This window comes from Ambystoma mexicanum, chromosome 13, assembly GCF_040938575.1.
Source record: "Ambystoma mexicanum isolate Mex_15411 chromosome 13, UKY_AmexF1_1, whole genome shotgun sequence".
Classification (NCBI taxonomy): Eukaryota; Metazoa; Chordata; class Amphibia; order Caudata; family Ambystomatidae; genus Ambystoma; species Ambystoma mexicanum.
In genome coordinates, this window is record NC_090938.1 from 687,950,398 (window position 1) to 687,969,509 (window position 19,112).

At 44.4% G+C, this 19,112-nt stretch overlaps 1 protein-coding gene across 1 annotated transcript in view; it reads right to left on the reverse strand.

Annotated features, from left to right (window-relative positions):
• Window positions 1–563: 563 nt before the first annotated feature.
• The window catches only part of LOC138521711 (telethonin-like), a 28,197-nt gene continuing 9,648 nt past the window's right edge, over window positions 564–19,112 (reverse strand). The window contains exon 2 of the mRNA XM_069634732.1: window positions 564–5,164. Coding sequence (XP_069490833.1) covers window positions 4,744–5,164 — 421 coding nt within the window. The 3' untranslated portion in view covers window positions 564–4,743. The remainder of the gene's footprint in view (window positions 5,165–19,112) is intronic.

Genomic DNA, 19,112 nt, shown 5'->3' on the forward strand with positions numbered 1-19,112 from the left:
TACAGACAAGGACAAAACACAGACAAGGTCAAAACACAGACAAGGCCAAAATACAGATAAGGACAAAACACAGACGAGGTCAAAACACAGACAAGGCCATACAGACAAGGACAAAACACAGATAAGGCCAAAATACATAGAAGGACAAAACACAGACAAGGTCAAAACACAGACCAGGCCAAAATACAGACAAGGACAAAACACAGACAAGGCCAAAATACAGACAAGGACAAAACACATTCAAGGACAAAACACAGACAAGGACAAAATACAGACAGGGCAGAAGTTCAGCCCCACTCCATGGCCATCAACAAACTATCCACCACATAAACAGAGCTGATCCTGTTTTCTGATTCGCTGTAATGCCGAACTCAAGGAGACACTGTTTTCCAACGCAGTGATCCTTCTCCATAACTTTCATGGCAAGAAAAAAGAAACCACGCACTTCACCAAAGGGAAACACACCATCAATCCTCCAATGGTTGATGTGCACTGAAAAATACACGTTTCATTTAGTATTTGGCTAACAGCATTTGGGAGGAATATAGAGTACCGGTCATGAATTTGGATGTAATTAAATATTTATTTGTGTGCAATAAAGTTTCAAACATGATGAAGACACCTAATAAAATCCATACAAGTACACACTTCACATGTCCAGGTTTCTTCTGTCTCTCATTTTCATGAGCCCAACTTCCGCAATTAAAGTTCATGCAGCTACACAATGGAACATGACCAGTAAGGAATAAATACAATGCCTAGCTTTAACCCTTTTGCTCCCAATAGGAAACTTTTCAAGTATTTCACCGGGCATCTAAATTGTGGCTGAACAAATGCGCTATGTGAAACTTCAGTACACTTCTACCAGTTTCTAAGCACTCTCATTGCGGGGTTTGGTCCAGGGATCGGAGCCATCAGACGATAAGTTGACGGGCCCAGGATCACACAGCTTGTCAATGTAGAGAAACTGAGAGCAGAGGTTGAGCCTACTGGTGCCATTGTCGAGGACCTAGAACCAGGCCAAATCCACTACAACCACAGCCCTTACTTTATATATATAATGCATGCGATAAAGTGACCCCACCTGTGTGTGCAGTGGGTGTTGGAAAGCACGGAAGAGTCGTGTGACTGCGCAGAGGCCTCAGGCCTTGTGACTGATTCATGTATGGGAGTCTCAGGTGCTTTGCAGTAGCCTATTAACCTAGAGTTTAGTGTGTTTGCATATCAAGCCAAAGTGAGGTGAGTATTCTGCATTGAAATCACTAACCCTCCCCCCACACAAACCCTGCCTTCTTTGACTTTATTTCACCTTTATACATGACTGTTCCCTTTTTCCACCTTTTGTGCACCCTCTTTATCTTTTTCCTTTATTTCCTCACTCTTCACTGCTTCCCCCTTTTTTGTCTATCGCCACAGTGTTCTACCTCCCTTCGTGCTGCTTTTTGTCTCTTCTTTTCTGCCTCTCTTGCTCTGTCTGCCTTTATTTATTTTAATTTTTTATAAAGCACCAGACACCTGTAGGTCTCAGGTCGCTCTGCACGTTCTCTTTTCATCCCCTCTCTGTTCATTTGATCATATTTGCAAATATATTGCATTCCTTTTTTTATGCTCATTATCATGAATAGCTCTGTTCCTGCATCTCATCTTTTCCTTTCTTTTTTCTCACTTCCTTTAGCTGTCTGCTATCGCTTATGCCCCTGCTCTGTACACAATGTGCCCACGTTCACAATCAATCTGTGCGAGAAGATAGCACCTGAGTCTGTGCTCGGTGCCCTAGAGGCATCATGAAGTCACGTGAAGCTGTAACGACTGATTCTTACAATGCATAGGAGACGCAAAGCTTGCAGTTTTTCGTAGCAAGTAGGGCGTGGCAATACGAAAAACAAACCACTTGTCCTGCTACAGTAAGGTATTCACGATACTGTAGATTTCATTGAATACCATTTCACCTAATGAGATTTCACCAAATTTATTTCACGGAAACTGGTAGGTGAAATGGTATATGTGTAATGCATAATAAGGATATAAGTTACGGTAAGGAGGCGTGAGAGGGGTCTGCAGGGGGGTTCCAGCATTATAAAAAAAGAAAGTAGGAGAAGTAAAAAGTTCATTTCATTTATCGGTGAAATGGATTTCCGTAAATCTCCATTAGGTGAAATATTTTTGAAGAAATCACATACATCCGGGTTTTCATGCTTCCTGGTGGTTTCAGCAGCAGCCACACCTGCTGCTCACTAACTGATGGTCAGAAACAGTGCTTGGCTGAATAAACTGTTTTCACACGTTGTGAGTCTTTTTAAAGCACAGAAGAGGTAAAGAACTGGGCCAAACAAGGGAAAGGCAGAAGGTAAATAAAGGATGGAGAAAAAGTCAATAGAATAAGAAAAGAGCTAGAAAAGAAGGGCAGCAACGCGAAGAGGGGAAAACAAAAGAAAGATGCCGGCAGCAAAAAAACAAAGATGGACAGCCGAAATAAAAAATGGAAACGGGAAAAGAGAGCAAATAAGAAAGGATAAATGGAGAAAGAAAGGCGCACGATGGAACAAAGTGAGGGGAAAGACAAAGGTGGGCCGGATAGATGAAAGGAAAAATAAAATGACAAACGGCAAGGTGCTAGCACGAGAGAGGCAGAACAGGAGAGAGATACAATGCAGAAAATGAGAAAGGGGGCATATGGTATTACAGCTCACCCAGCGCTCTACTCTCCCCAAAGATGTCAGCTCTTTCACTCCCGCCATCCTCTGTGTTTTAGCCTTATCCTGGTATGATGACCTAGAATCCTCCAATAGAGCATTCATCCATAGGCGAACGGATGCCCCCTGACCCCAAAAGCTCTATTGCCTACCTTTCTGCAGAATGTCCGCATTTGCCAGAAATGCCACATGGATGTTACTCCATTTTTATAAGTTTTTGGGGGAATCTAATTGCATGAATCTGGAGTGTATGTGGAAGTGGTCTTTGAGTGGTGAGTCTAGAGCCTTATCAATTGTGACTGTGCGTTTTCAATATTTTTTTAAAGTTAAATTTGTTTGAAAAAAGAAGTTGCAATTTTTTGTATTGACTATGAAATAATGTGTGCTTGTATATTTCTATTTGTAACTTTTGTTTAGCCAAGAAACAATTGCATATTTTAAGTTACCCCTTTTCACCACAATACCTTTAGGTCTAGGCCATTTTTGCCAGGTTGTTATTGAATAGGAATATCGCATACTTAAGTGGTGCTTAATGCCGCATTCTGTCCACCTCTAAGCACTACAATGATTGATTTCACGGTAACCCAATTTACTCAGGATGGTCAGAATTATTGCTGTGGTAGTTGCTCTTGAATAACCCAGGGCCCCTTTTAAGGACAACGAGTGGTGGAAACTTACACCCCTATATTGCTGCGTAAAGCACTGGTGGACTGCTTTGCAACCTCTGTAATGTAAATCAGTTTCTGATAGGGATAGCAGCTGTGCCTTTCATAATTCTCTGTAGTTTAACATTTAGCAGAACAAACGTATCAATGGATATTGTTCAAAAATAGGCCTTACGTTGTGCTGCCATTGGGTCAAAGTAGTGTTCCTCTTGAGTCATTAGGTCAAAGGGAGTGTGGTGTCCATTACTGTAGGCAAAGGGAATGTGATGTCTCTTATTGTAGTCAAAGGGAGTGTGATGTATCTTACTGTAGGCAGAGGGAGTGTGATGTCTCTTACTGTAGTCAAAAGATGTCCCTTACTCTAACCAAAGTGAGTGTGATGTCCCTTACTGTACTCAAAGGGAGTGTGAGGTCCATTATTGTAGGCAAAGGGAATGTGATGTCTCTTATTGTAGTCAAAGGGAGTGTGATGTCTCTTACTGTAGCCAGAGGGAGTGTGATGTCTCTTATTGTAGTCAAAAGGCGTGTGATGTCCCTTACTGTAGCCAAAGTGAGTGTGATGTCCCTTATTGTAGCCGAAGGGAGTGTGATGGCTCTTACTATAGTCAAAGAGAGTGTGGTGTCCCTTACTTTTAACCAAAGTGAGTGTGATGTCCCTTACTGTAGCCAAAGGGAGTGTGATGTCCATTACTGTAGGCAAAGGGAGCGTGATGTCTCTTACTGAAGCCAGAGGAAGTGTGATATCTCTTACTGTTGTCAAAAGGAGTGTGATGTCCCTTAATGTAGCCAAAGTGAGTGTGATGTCCCTTACTGTAGCCAAAGGGAGTGCAATGCCCCTAACTATAGTCAAAGAGAGTGTGATGTCCCTTACTGTAGTCAAAGGCAGTATAATGTCCCTTACTGTAGCCAAAGGGAGTGTGATGTCCCTTACTGTAGCCAAAGCGAGTGTGATGTGCCTTACTGTAGTCAAAGGGAGTCTGATGTTGATAACTGTAGCCAAAGGGAGTGTGACGTCGATTACTGTAGCCAAAGGGAGTTTGATGTCTCTTACTGTAGCCAAAGTGAGTGTGATGTCCCTTACTGTAGTCAAAGGGAGTCTGATGTTGATTACTGTAGCCAAAGGGAGTGTGACATCGATTACTGTAGCCAAAGGGAGTCTGATGTCGATGACTGTAGCCAAAGGGAGTGTGATGTCCCTTACTGTAGCCAAAGGGACTGTGTTTCACTTTCGCTGCCCATTTTATACTAATAAACAGTCTCCAGTGAGTGATGGCTATCTTGTGAGATCATGTGATTTTCCGGTCCTTGGTCAGCCTATTGAGGAGATGCGGCTAAAGGAAGGGAAGGAGAGAAGAGTCTTCCTGTACATGGACTTTCTGGCTCCCTCAGCCCCGCTGAGCCTCTTTTGAGAAGATTCTGGACGGAGTCGGCGGCAGGGATGCATTCCCAAAGCCTATGAGTACTGGTTGTATAACTGGGGGCAAGTCCTTGGTGATATCAGCAATGGGCTTCCTGTCCTTGCACAGGCCAGCACCCACATGGTGGCCCAGGTCCCTTTCTGACGTCATCATCATTCTGCTCATTTCCTGCGGGGTGGGCGCCCTCTCTGTTTGGCCTCCAATGTCTACAGACTTGAAAATGGGCATCGGCAGGGCCCGCTGGTAGGGCAGGTGGTACTCCGTTGGCACCTCACCAAGGCGCCCAAGCTTCATGATGTTCCAGGGGGACCTTTGTACGATAAGCCGGACCTCATGCTGCTTGGCGTAGGTCTCCCTGCGGCTCTCATCGGATTGCGTCACAGAGCATCTGTGGGGAAAGGAAAGGAGGGACATAGTCAGTGCCTGAACATCCCTCTCACTATACATCCCATTGGTACAGCGCCCCCCACTGGGGAGCCTATGCCTGAAAGCAACTCCCGAGTCGTGTTTACCTCAACCCTGAACAAGCGAATCGAACAGACAATAAAAGTACCTCCTATTGGGAAACTGGTGCCTGGGGACAGTGCTGAGTAAGCATCTCAGGAGGATAGTCTTGGGAGGATAGCTCAGGGGCAACGTGCTGCCCTTGGAAGCAAGACCACAAGGAGCAACACAGGTTCGATCCCCGGGTCCGCCCTTAGAAATCTCTGGGTATTAAGTGCGTTATAAATAACCAATTACAACTGGCTCAGAGCAGGGACCCGTGGATCAGCTATTCCTACACAGGTCTGTCTGGGGGTGAGACTGGGGTACACAGCAGGACCCTGCAATTCTGCACCATCCAATTCAATGGACCAATGGCTTCCATCGGCAGACCCACGCAAAATAGGCCTGCTTTGGGACATTGAATGCTCAAATTGCTGTGTCGAACAGAAACATGTTTAAAAGATGCTGTTTTTATTTAAATGTGAGCCTGTTGACAATATTATTTTTAAATATTTTCATAGCGCAAGCCTAGCTCGAGAGCCACGGAGCGCTGTACAGGTCATAGAGCAAAACATTGAAGAGAGAATTTAACAAGTCATCAAAATGTAGCAGCAATTATGACAGAACACTATACAGATGGGGATGTGCACAAGATAGTCAGGACTATTGGAATATTCCTGAAAGCAAAGACCTTGTCACATAGGAGCTAATGGAATACACTTCTAGTGGTGGTTGCCAGCTCAAGAGCACCCAAGCAGCACCCGCTCTCCCATTTGCACCCATCCATATTTGCCCCGCTGGCCAGCAGAGGCCTCTGACCGGAGTGGCCTGCTCAACGTCGAGCACTGAGTGCACTCACAGAGGAAACACTGCTGGGCCTTCTGGGGCACAAGGGCACCATTTACATCAGCCGTTCCCGGAAGTGGGCGTTCTTCCAAGCGCCCAGCAACCCATGGACCTGTTGCTACTTTGGTCGCTAGTGGCCTGAAAAATATCGCTTTGGGCATTGGGTATTGGGTAAATGAATTTAGGTCATTGCTGGCCAGTGCAGCTGCTTGCTGATCGTGATTGGCATGTGCAACTCTCATGTTGGCGTCCAGGAGCCGGGCAGCTTTGTTCGAAATAGACCTGTGCATCTGTATTTTGCTCACTAGTGGCCCTTGGAAACTGTCTTTTGGTCAAGTGGTCCGTGCAAATGAATTTTCCCTCCCACTCCATACCTGCCGCTACCCATACTCAACATAATTTTTCTCATACTAATCACTGTTTCCGTACCCATCACTGGGGCACTCTTAAGCGCCCACCTTAAGCATGGTTCCCCGCCTCGCTTCTGCAATCCCATTATGTCCCTATACCCCTACACTAAATAACTCTTGGATCACTCCACTCTTATTTGTTTATTGTTTAACAGGGTTGTCCGACTCCAGGCTTTGAGTGACAGGAACATGTTGGATTTTCAGGATACCCCTCATTAATATTCATGAAATAAATTTGCATACAATGATACTAAATGTCTTCTATCCTCGTCCTCCTCGGTCGCTCTGCCGCCATAGACAATGTCGACCACACTTCTGTCCTCTTGATGGGTATCCCCTCATTTCCCCACAGGTAAGTCACCACATTTAACTGTGGGATATTTCACTGTGGTACAATGTGGTAAAAGGGATGCTAGGTACAATAAGGGGGGTTCAGGGTTAAGGAGAAGGTAGTGGGTAGTAAGGGTGGTGGTGTGACGGATGCCCTCCATAAAACACTGAGGGAATATGGGGTGAGATGGCCATGCAGGGATCAAAAATCCTCTTGCTGCTCGATTGCATCCGCTTCCAGGGCGCGGCACATGCTCGGATAAACGCCCCTGTGCCGTTCCCCGGAATATGATGTGCGTCCCTTTAAACTCTCCGATCCAACACTTATCCAGCATCCCTGTTCCCGTTGCCTCTGTGCTCGCTCCCACTTCCTCGCGTTCCCCCTCCCTGCCCCCTGCCACTGAAACTCTCCATCCTCCCTGACAGCAAGCCCACCCCCGCTATATCAGAATTCCAAACTGCCCTACGGAAACACCTAGGGCCGGATTCATGGAATTTTGTAGCGCAGTTCAATTCAAAGTGTCTTTGCACTGCCAACAAACACCCTGATTCACAGAGCAGTGCAAAGTGCAATTTTGCAGCGCAAAGTGGCTTTGCAGCAGTGCAAAGCCACTTTTCACTGCGCTAAAAGGGTATCTGCTAGTATCCCCATATATATGGTCACCATACAGTATCTGGTCATTGCATCGATGCCTTATCATCGAAAAAAAAAAATCGAAAAAAAAGCATTGAATGCATTTTTTTAAAAGGTAAAGGGGTTAGTTTAATTATAATGGGTTTTAAAGGTTTAAAAAAGGGGAGTTGGGGAGGACCTCCCATTAATATATATATATATTTTTTTTAATGATTTAGATGGATTTTTTTGGCTTTTTTTTAGATGGAATGGTATGTCGATGGTAGGAATTCTATGCAATGACTAGGAACCTCACCATACATATGTTCGCTGGGAAAAGGCTGTGGCGACTTATATATGGGGTCATGGGAAGCAGGGGTTGCAGAGGTGTGCCCCACTCCCCTTGGGAAATAAAAAGGTTTTGGGGTTTGCAGGGTTGTCCCCTGCATGTTCAATGTGATAATGTCCCTTCAAACCACAGCCATTTTTTGGCGACATTTTTGTCAGACGACATTTTTGCAGGGACATAATCACATGGAACCGCTAACAGTTCCGTTAATCAGCCCTTTTTTCCCTTGAAGGAACACGCAAATCATGTGGTAGTGTCACTCTTCCCCTGGTTATTCCCCGATACAAACTTTGCACCTGTGCACAGGTGTAAATCAGGTATAGTACATAGAGAAAGCCTAGCTACGAACCAGGAGAGCACTGCACATAATCTAAGCAAGTCTTACTGAGAGGAATTACTTGGCGTGGCTATCTGTGAGATAGGTAAATGTAGCTCTACTATAGTAATTGGCTATGATCCGCAAGACATTTCTTAAACAGAAAATTCTTTAAGACTTTCCTGAATTGTAGGAGCTTTTACACTATGCAGCTCTCTGGTCAGATGTGTGGTTCCGTGCTGTCAGTGCATAACAGACAGCCTGTTTCATTGCCTTCTCATTCCAGCATTTGATTATGTTCAGCTGTGCTGTTGCGCCTTCTGGAATTCGGCTGACCTACGGAGATGCCAGATTTATTTGTTTATTTATTTTGACATTTGTTAAGCGCACTTAGCCCAGAGGCATCTAGGTGCTGGTTACAGAAGCGTGGAGCATCTGCTTTTATAGTAGATGCTTGGCTAGGTATGATGGAGCTTGAGTTGAGACTGAAAATAATGCATGGCCATTTTAATAAGATAACCTGTGCTGTTAATGGCAGCCAGGCTAGTTCCAATTCCTTTGCACTCTCCCCTCCCCCTGCCCCTGACACTTCTGCCCCTCGCTCCCTCCGCACTCGCGCAATCTGAATGACACAAGGCTGAGTAAGCGCGTTGTTTTGTCCTCTTTTTGTCTTCCCCTCCTTGTCTTGTGGCGCCCAGAAACACTTGTGTACAGGCGCTTTATAAATGACTTATCATATCATTAGCGTTGGAAAGATACTGGGGATCAGGCTAGGAGCAGCGTATCGCGCTGCTTTGTGCGACTCGGGGGCTGCAACGGAGTCACCTGCAAGGAGTCTGTTACCTCCGTCTAGATGCCATGTTGGCAGTCCTGAAGTCCCAAAGGACTGTGAGCTGAAACCAGGCCGTTGGGATCTTCTTGGTGATGTGGGATTTGAAAGGATGGTGGCTGTTGATTATGAAGCCCAGCGATGTAATACTTGGGCCTAGCTCGGGCATCAACCTTTCGAGATTCATGGCAGGTAGCCAGGATTGGCTGAGTGCATGTTCCATTGGAGGATAGCTCTGCTGCAAGTGTTGCCTTGGAAACAAGAGGACACGAAGCAACACAGGTTCGATCCCCGGCCCGGGTCCGTGCTTAGAAACCTCTGGGTACTAAATGCGTTATAAATACGCAACTAAGACATATCCTGTAACAGCGCCTCGATGCCCCCGGGCTGTGTGAGCGCTTTAAAAATGCAAAAAAATAAATAAACAAATTGTGTTTCCAAGGCAAACACACTGTGGTGGTGCAGTTGAGTTTCACTGCGTGGTGGCCTATAAGTGTGGTCAAGGTGTGATTGAGAGTTGAGAGAGAGTCCATTCCTGGCTGGCTTACAGTGGCTGTCAAGCAGAGGGGGCTATCCTCCAAGGCTTGCGCGGGGAGGTTCTTGGGATGGAGGCTCAACCGTGTAAATTGGAATGTGTTCTTCTATCAGTCTGCTCTCAATGTATGCCAGTGCTATTCCCTCTTGCTGTCCCAGCACCTCCTTACTCAGCACCAAATTCATCCTTCTGTCAATCTAGCTTGCGTACTGGTGTAAGGCACCCACATTTGGTATCGCTCCGACAGCTTTGTCATGCTCACGTGCAGGGCTTCTTGTCGAAGTTCTTTTCTCCTTTCTAATAAATAGAAATTCAAAATACAAAAGTTGCATGTCAGGATTTCAGCAAGTTCTTAGGCAGACCTGGTTCTGTGCATTCCCCACCTATACGTGCTATACACGTTTATATGACCCTACAGCGTGCTCGTAGTTTTCCAAAATGTGTGTACCTTCTCTGCCAACCTAGAGTCTTGTCATCACAGGATCAGACCAGGCCTCGTTTCCATATGTATACACGTACATACGTACGTACCCACGTACGTACAGGCTTTATACCACGTAAGAACATCTCTGTGCGTCAAGGCCCATATGCTCTTTTCCCTGCCAATGGCATGGCAGACTGAAAAGTGCCTGTCTGGAGGGTTGCTCAAGTGTTGTCCAGAGGTTATGATTCCTGCAAACGTTGCACGCCATCAACGTTCTTGTTTTGCTTCATTTGATCACAGCAAACGTTCTAAGGTGGGGCTGAGAAATGAAAGTGGAGCACTTTTGGTTATTTATTTATTTATTTAACTTTTGGATTAATGGTGCTGTGGGAGTCTCTGAAGGATTGAGGGCTGAGAGAGAGTAGGATGCTGTGGGCATTGATAGATGGAGCACAGCTGTGTGTTTGACGGCTGGTGATTGAAAGTGTTAAGCTGGTGAGAGCAGCGCTAAAACACAAGATAAAATGGGGGAAATTCAAGCGTTGGCTAGTTGCCATTTTGTAGTGGTCCCCGTCTCCTTCTAATAAAGAGGCGTGGGAGTAAATATTATTCAGAACTCTTCTTACAGCAGAGCAGGCCAGTTAAGAGGAAACCAGGTACTTGCTGGGAGGTGACTGATGCCCCTGCAGGCAGTTACTGGCAATGCGGGACTATGGATCACATGACTTGACAAGACTGACAGCTTTAAAAATAGACAGTATAAAAGAGTCATAGACATGACATGTGGGAAACATAAATCCCGAATTAATCCCACAGTGACAGAGTTATAAACAACATGTGAGGGAGGTTGTTTGTCGCGAACCGAAAATCCCAAATGACGGATCCACTGACAGTATAAAGGGCTGCTGCCCTTAAAGCGATCCCAGAGTGACATACCTTGTAAAAGTCTGTCGACATGGAATAGTGTTATGTCTCATTATGGAATGTAAACGGGAGAAGTCACCTCTTAGCCAAGAGAAAGGTATGGGGAGTGACATGTTCACAGCTTCCAGTGGAAATCGTAAAAGGAAATCCCCATTACCTTGTTCTTTTCCTTTACAAAGTTCCGCTAATAAGGCAATATGACTGTGAATCTAAAAAAGCAGCGTATCACTCTAGTGTTGGTGTCCTCCCACAGGCTCAACCATTTTAGAGGGACATTGTCATGGACTAGTTGAAACCTCCGACCCGTCAGATAATATTTTGGATGGGTTATACCCCATTTGTTGGCTAGGGCTTCCAATTCCAGAGTAGCGTCATGCTTCTCTCTGGGAAATAGTTTTCTACTAATGTCGAGAATAGGATGTTCTATACCATCATGACCTTGTGATAATACAGCCCCAACACCAGTATGGGAGGCATCGGTCTGTAGGATAAAGGGTCTATTGAAGTCTGCCACCTTCGAGACCTGTTCACTACATAGGATTTGTTTTAGTCTCTCAAAACATACTTGGTCTGCTGGACGCCATTTACGTTTTTGGGTTTCTGCATTTCTGCGTTCGTCAATAGGAATAGTGGCAATTGAAGAGAAATGTGGAATAAACCTTCGATAATAACCATGTAGGCCCAGGAAAGCTTATAATTACTTCTTAGTTTTGGGAGCCTCAATCTCTTTAAGAGCTCTAACCTTTTCAGCCTGTGGTTGAAGTAGTCAATTCCCCACAAAGAGCATAAGTATTTGACGGCAGACCCAGCAAGATGACATTTCTTTGGGTTAGCCGATAGTCCAACTTTCCGCAAGGCACGGGTAACCTGATACAAATGGAACATATGACCAGGCCAGATTTTACTATGGATGATGATATCATCAATGTTGGCACCACAGAACGAAGAATGTGGTTTAAGAACATGATCCAGTAGTCTTTGAGAGGAGGCTGGGGCCCTGTGTATCCCAAAAGGTTGAAACTTAAACTGAAACAATCCTATTGGAGTGGGAAAGGCTGTTTGAGGCTTACCTACAGGGTTGACTGGCACCTGCCAATAACTTTTCATTAGGTCGATGGTAGACAGGTATTACAATTTTGTGACCTTGGTGCACCCGATGGTCCTACATCTCCTCTATACAGTAAGCTGGCTTTCAGGGAAAAAAAACGATCCTTCTTCCTCAGATATCACCTGTATAAAGAGTTCAGCTACCAAGGGATAATTATGCTGTGCAAAAGCCAAGTCTGGAATGATCTCTTCCTCTATATTATGGGGTTTTTAAAATGGGCTGTATATCTGCATTCCCAAACTCTTGAGTTCCTCTGTGTTTGGTCAGTTTTTTTAACTTCTTTTGGTTTTGGGAATAGAGCTTTTTCCCATTCCCTTGAGCTATTTTCTCTCCAGATTTAACTTGGTATGCTTTCTTCCCATTATTTTGCACCAATATTCTGACATCCTCTCTATAGTCAAGGTCAATCACTCCTGCCAGTATGTCCAAGCCATAGCGCCAGGCTGGGCCCAACTTAAAGGCAAGGCTGATATAGGTACCTTTGGGAGGAATAAGGATGAAGTCAGTGAAAATCAAGACCCTGTCTCCAGGCTGGATTAACTCCGCTCTACTCTTATAGATATCGAAGCGTATAGACTGCTCAGTCACTATAGAAGGAGCACAGGCTCTCTTGCTCAGTTTCTCATATTTAAAGGTCCCCCAATTTATAGAGATTGACTCCGATCCCACTGCTGATACCATATGTCAGGGGTGACAAATGTGAGGAGGACAACTTTGTGAAGGTGTTTCATAAAATGCCATGTTATTAACTTAAAAGGGTTTGATAAACGCCTCACTATTCCTACCCTAAAGAGAATTTCCCTACCTCTCAAAATAACTAAAGGAAACACTGTAACAAAAGAAATCTGTCCCTCACACTTATACATAGAATAAACATATGATGGAAATGTATGGTAATACAAAATATAACAAAAATCACAGTTCTATCAAACATATACTTAATAACTGTTTCTCCTTGTGACCTAGGTAATGTTTCCATCCCCAGATTCAAAGCAGGAATTTTGTATCCACAGTTAAAAATAGGAAAGTTCTGTTTTATAACACAGTTCTTGAAAACAATGTTCTTTTTGCCCCAACAAGTCTCTTAATGGGTCTTCCCAATAGTTCCAATAGAAATAGCAAATCTGTGTTTTCCACTTATAACCAAAAAGTTTAACACAACTTCTTCTTCAGAACCAAAATACTTCCACAGTTCATCAGAATAAAAAAAAACGTATGTCAGGATAATTCTGTAAAAGTTCATAAAATACTTGTATCAGCAATATGGTTTTGTCAGGATGATTCCACAACCATTTCCAATGTGCTTTTGTGGTCTTATTTAATACTTTTAATGCTATCCAGTCAATATATCTAAAGCATTGCAGATTGTTAAATCTCAGTGTGGACCATTATACTGAAAAATACTGCAAACATTTGTTAAATAAATAAAGGGTAGTGGGGTAAAGGGCTTAAAACGGGTTCGGTCTGTATTTGGTCCACAATGAAATGTTCCACTCTGAAATTGTGGTCGGTAAAATCACATATAGCCCTTTTAACCAGAACACAGTACTTCAATAACTTCCACCTGGTCCACTCACCTGCCAAGTCTACAACTACAAAGTCCCTTGCACTGGTGGACTTTCAGCAACTTTCGTAACAACAACTTCATAACGTTTTTTGGCTTTCACCAACTTCAGAGATAAACACTTCTTCTATAAACGTGGACCACATTGATTCTGTTTATGCAAAATGAAACGCAGATTCTGCTTTTCTCCTCGTGAATGCTGGCTAACAGGAGGGCAACTCTTCTGCCACACTTGTCTCCTCACTCTTACATCAACCAAATGCTGAAATGGCTTTTTATCAATGGAGGAATTCGACCATCCGCACGATGGGTGTGCACTCGCCTGGGCTTTTTTGTAATTTTAAATTAAATTGAATGATGGTAGATCAACCTCTGGAAAATGTGTGGAGCTAATCTGCACACATTTTTCTATGCTCAATGCACAACATACATATACCTGTGTACTCTGGGTGGACACAGCCTACAGTCGCCGTCCCCTCTGTCATTGGTGGCAAGCAGTGGGATCTAGTTGGAGAATTGCACACAGCTTAGTCACCCATCGATAAAAGTACTGTTGCAGGCAACGTTTAGACACTGCTAGGTATTTGTAATAATCATGGATCTTGAGCTAGAGACTGTGAAAGGAATGAGCAAGGATGTCCTGTGCCTCCTATGTCAAGAGAGGGGACTTCCCGACAGCACTAAGGTTAATAAACCTGAGTTGCTGACCATGGATTGGGCTCTAAATGGGCTGTGTTCTCCAGCGACCTGTTTCCAGCACAATTATCGCCGGGACACTGCCCAACTCTTGATCAGGCCCAAATTTGAGTGTTTGGGGTGAAATCATGCCTTCATGCCTCATATTGATTCACTTGTTGACACACCAGTGTCCCCACATGGCCTTTCCGCAGCATCAGATCTGGGGTCTTGGCGCTGTCTGGCACTTTTCATCTATCTAGAGTGGCATCTGGTCACCGTAGTTCAGGCACGTGTGTGCTTGTAATGAGTGAGCCTGGGCCATGGGGTTCCAATGTATGCTGGGAGAATTGGCAGGTGCTCCCATTCTATTTGCTGCTTCTCCCCAGATTCTGTTAATTTCATTAGTTCTTAACGCTTTCTTGTCTGAAGGGAGCCTCAGTGTCTGATCTGTCTCCACATTTCCTAATAGCATCCTGCCTGCCCCTTTGCGTCATTGCCTGCCTCCTCTTCCCATGTGCCTAAATCTACACTCCCTTTCCTGTCTGCTAAAACTGGGAGCATGCTTCCTCAGTTTATTTCACATGGTCGCCCCAATTTGTTTCTTTATTGTCTATCTCTCCCTTATTTTCTTCTCTTCTTCCTGCCTTCCTGCTTTCCCCCCCTCTCTCCTTACTTTACACCTTCCTTCCCTCCCATGAGAGGGGCCAGCTTTTGAGAGCGAGTTAGAGTGATGTTGTGACACACAGTAGGCGTCATAGCGGGCACCACTATTCATACTACGAAGGCATCTCTGTTTTGTCTCAGCTGTGGAAACCACAATTTGATAACAGCGTTCCATGGAGGTTGTATTATATAGTTCTTAAATTAGACTAGCGGGGACTGTGAACGTGTGCAGACAGCCCCTCCCCCCAATACAATGTTCATCATTTCAATTTTTAAGTGCAACACAGAGGTGGAAAAACAGGCAAAATCGCCTTTACGCCTTTCTTTTACTCTTCCAAATACAAAAGAGCCTGAGGAGCTGAAACGTGAATGGAAGGCGTAAAAGCGTTACACAAGGCTTTTACGCCTTCCATTGACGCAACGGTTCATTTTCATTCATTTGTATGGCAAAGAGGAGGGGTGGAACGCAAATTGCGTTTCCGCCACCTTCCTTCTTCTTCGCCACACAAATGCTCCAGCATTTGCAGTGGCATTATTTTCATGCCGGCGCAAATTCTTGGGATCCCTATGGGGTGCGCAGGCTTTATGCGCCAGCAAAAAGCAAGCAGACTCCATAGGAATCCATTGTAAATGCTGCCTGCCATGCAAACACAGCGGCCGTTGTTTACTTCAGATGCATGCCGCACTACATAAGTGCATTGCATGAGTATGCCACCTTTTGACCTGCACTTATGCACTCTGCCATGCAAATGAACAAAATATGGCGCCGGGGACCCGCCTATTGGTTTGTCAAGACGTAACGGGTCCCCACCCCGGAACAAGACAAGCCACCAATCACCATAAAAAGAAATTGGAAAACCATCAAAAACTCCAACCTAACTGAACTTCTAGAACTTCGCAAACCACAAGCAACAATTGTGGACGAAGCCGACCTGGACATAAAAATATCTCTACTCACAACTGGGTCACAACAACGATCAACGAAATCGCCAAAGAAAAACCTTCACCCTTCACGCAATAGAGTAATGGCTAAATGGTTCACCCCACTACTCAGCGCCATGAAAAAAAAAAAAAGAAAACTAGAACTAGAACGGAGGACCAAAAAAGACAGACAAATAAAAATTGAAGTTTCAACAACATATGCGCTCATACAAAAGGGAAATACTAAAAGCAAAAAGGAAATACTACAACCACCGAATCTTCAAAGCACCAAACAACCAAAAAGAACTCTTTAGAATCATAAATGAAATTAAAAAATCCACCTGGCTGCAACAACATGCCAATACCATTGAACAAACTATGCAATGACCTAGCAGACCACTTCAAAGACAAAATCACTACCATCCAGCAGACCATACAAAACAGAGCATGCGAACAGAATACGGAACCCACCTAGCCCTACGAGGAACGCCCGAGAAAACTCTGAAGCTTCACCGAAATATCAGTGGAGACCTTCGTCAAACTGGTAAATCAAAGCAACAAAACAGGTTCCCCTTCGGATCCCTGCCCCCCGGACATATACAAGTTAATCCTTAAACAAGGAAAACCATAGAAATGTCTTCAACCTTTCAGTCTCAACAGGGAAAGTGCCACAATCCTTCAAATCAGCATACATCCGGCTGCTACTCAAATATACAGCAGGAAATGTAGAGGACCTGTCCAATTACAGACCCATCTCCAACATCCTGTATCCAGCTAAACTGCTTGAAACTTACATATACAGAACAACCCAAGAATGTTGTAGACGAGCACCCCCTACTAGACCAGGCACAAGTAGGTTTCAGACCAATGAGAGGAATGGAATCAGAACTGCTCTCAATATGGGATGACCTAAAAGCAAACACAGACTCAGACAACAGTACTGCTTTGATACTTCTAGACCTCTCTGCAGCATTCGACACAGTTAACCACAACATCCGCATCACAAGATTGGAAGAACTTAGAATCACTGACAACGCCCCTCTATGGATCAAATCCTTCTTCACAAACAGAACAGAGACCATATGGATGAAACCTTTCAAATCCAACCCAAGAGAATCCTCATGCGGAGTACCACAAGGATCATCCTTTTCCCCATTAATACTCACCATCTACCTGTCTCAACTAATCAAAATCATCAAAAATACAATACAAGAAATTCAAGAAGAAAACACAACATTAGAGAACTGCCTTCATGAAATATACAACTGGATGAACTCGAACTACCTCAAACTCTACCCAGGCAAAACAGAAATAAAGATCATCACAAAAAAACAGAGGAGACAACCACTACATCCCTTGGCTATAGGAACTCGGTGCAGCCCCAGCCCCATCATCGATTGTAAAAAACCGGAGAGTCCTGATGGACAACAAACTTACTCTAGAGCCACAAGTTAACGCTCTAATCAAGAAATGCTTCTTTCTCCTGCGAGCGGTAAAAAGGATCAAACCATTCCTGTCATTGGTCAACAAAACATCTACCGTTATCGCTCTCGTCATGACCAGAGTAGACTATGCTGCCTGAACGATTTAAAAAAAAACTACAACGCATACAAAATCTTGCGGCCAGACTGCTCCTAAAATTACCTCGAAGAGAACACATCACACCAGCGCTGAAAACACTACACTGGCTACCAATAAAACAGCGAATCAAGTTCAAATCAATGTGCATCACGCACAGAGCAATACACAATCAAGACGCAGAGTTCCTGAGAGATAAATTAAGCCTATATCACCCAACAAGGATGCTCAGATCAAGCAACGACATCCGATTGGAACCAAAACTCTACAACAAAAGATAATTCAGAGTATCTTCTTTCTCTCACCTCGCACCAAAAACTTGGAACGACTAACCAAAGAACATACGTAACATAAGAAATCATCTACTATTCAGAAAACTCCTCAAATCCTGGCTCTTCACCTCATAACCAAAAGAACGCCTACAAGGGCATATACGCTGCTGAAACGATGACGAGCGAAGAAACCGATCCCAGATCCCATAAGCTATCGTCTCTAAACACAATCTAAGGAAGACAATCTACGGCATACCACCTTACCAACTGAGAGAGACATATGATAGGACAAAACTTTGGATTAAACACAGCTAGACCGGGATGGAAGGACAAGGACAATTTATCAATAGCACCCTGCCTCCAAATTAAACACAAGCACCAAAAGAGCACCAACAGAATAGAGAGCAACGGAGTAGGTGACTACTAATTACAACACCAATACCAGATGGGGGACTAGACACACCCGTCCCATTACACTAAGTTCAAATACAACACAGCCGGGAATGCGCCATACCACCACTCATAGCAATTAGATAGACATGAAAGAAAAGTGGAAATTAAGCCTACCTACAGGACAACTGTATACATAGAACAAGATCTGTAAGGACGAGGATGTATAACCCACTAATTCTAAGCGCAAATCTCTGCATACCTAATTCACCCAAAAATTCCACACAACCATCTTCTCACTCAGCAAACCGCATGCACTTCACCACAACAACAAAGAAACAACACAGAAACTGCACCAACAGCACACAAGGTCTCCCATCGGTCCGATACACACCAAAGCTCAGCGTGCGGTGAAAACCGAACTGAAACTGCCAACAGCACACCACTTCTCTCACTTTCCTACTCCCTCTTCACCCGACTGACCTTACCCACCTTCTTGTTTACAGATCCGCCTGAGCGCTTGAGGACCAATTCCGCTGGTGACTGTGCGGTAAAAATACCTTTAACATTTAACATTACGCCACTCAATAAAAAGGGCTCCTAAATGTCTGCCGTAAATAACGCTTGTGGCAGGCATTCAAAAACCCGCCAGCTTTACCAGCTAGAAAGAAACAGGTGGATCCTATTGGAATTCATTGCTTTAGCATCAGCATGCTAACTGTCAACCTTGCGGGCGGGAAGTCTGCCCTTTACCTCAGCTCCGTATGACGCATGATGCAATATCTTACTGCTTGCTAGGAGTAGCGCGAGTCATTACTGACGAGAGGCAGTAATAATTTCTTCTACTTTCGCAATTGTACAGCCACATTTTACTAATCGAGGATTTAGATAATGACCCCCCTGATCCCTAGAGGCGGTGGGCGGAATACGTTTGCCTCGTAATAGGCAGGTGCACGCTGCATCCACAGCAGGAGGGGATTAAGCAGTGGAAAAAAAATATAGAGACACAAAGACCGGGTCGTGTGTCCCAGAAGCAAGTGCAGTTTGGGGTCGGAAGAAGCTAAGTAGGTTTGCTGGCCGGGTGTGGGACAGAGGCGTAC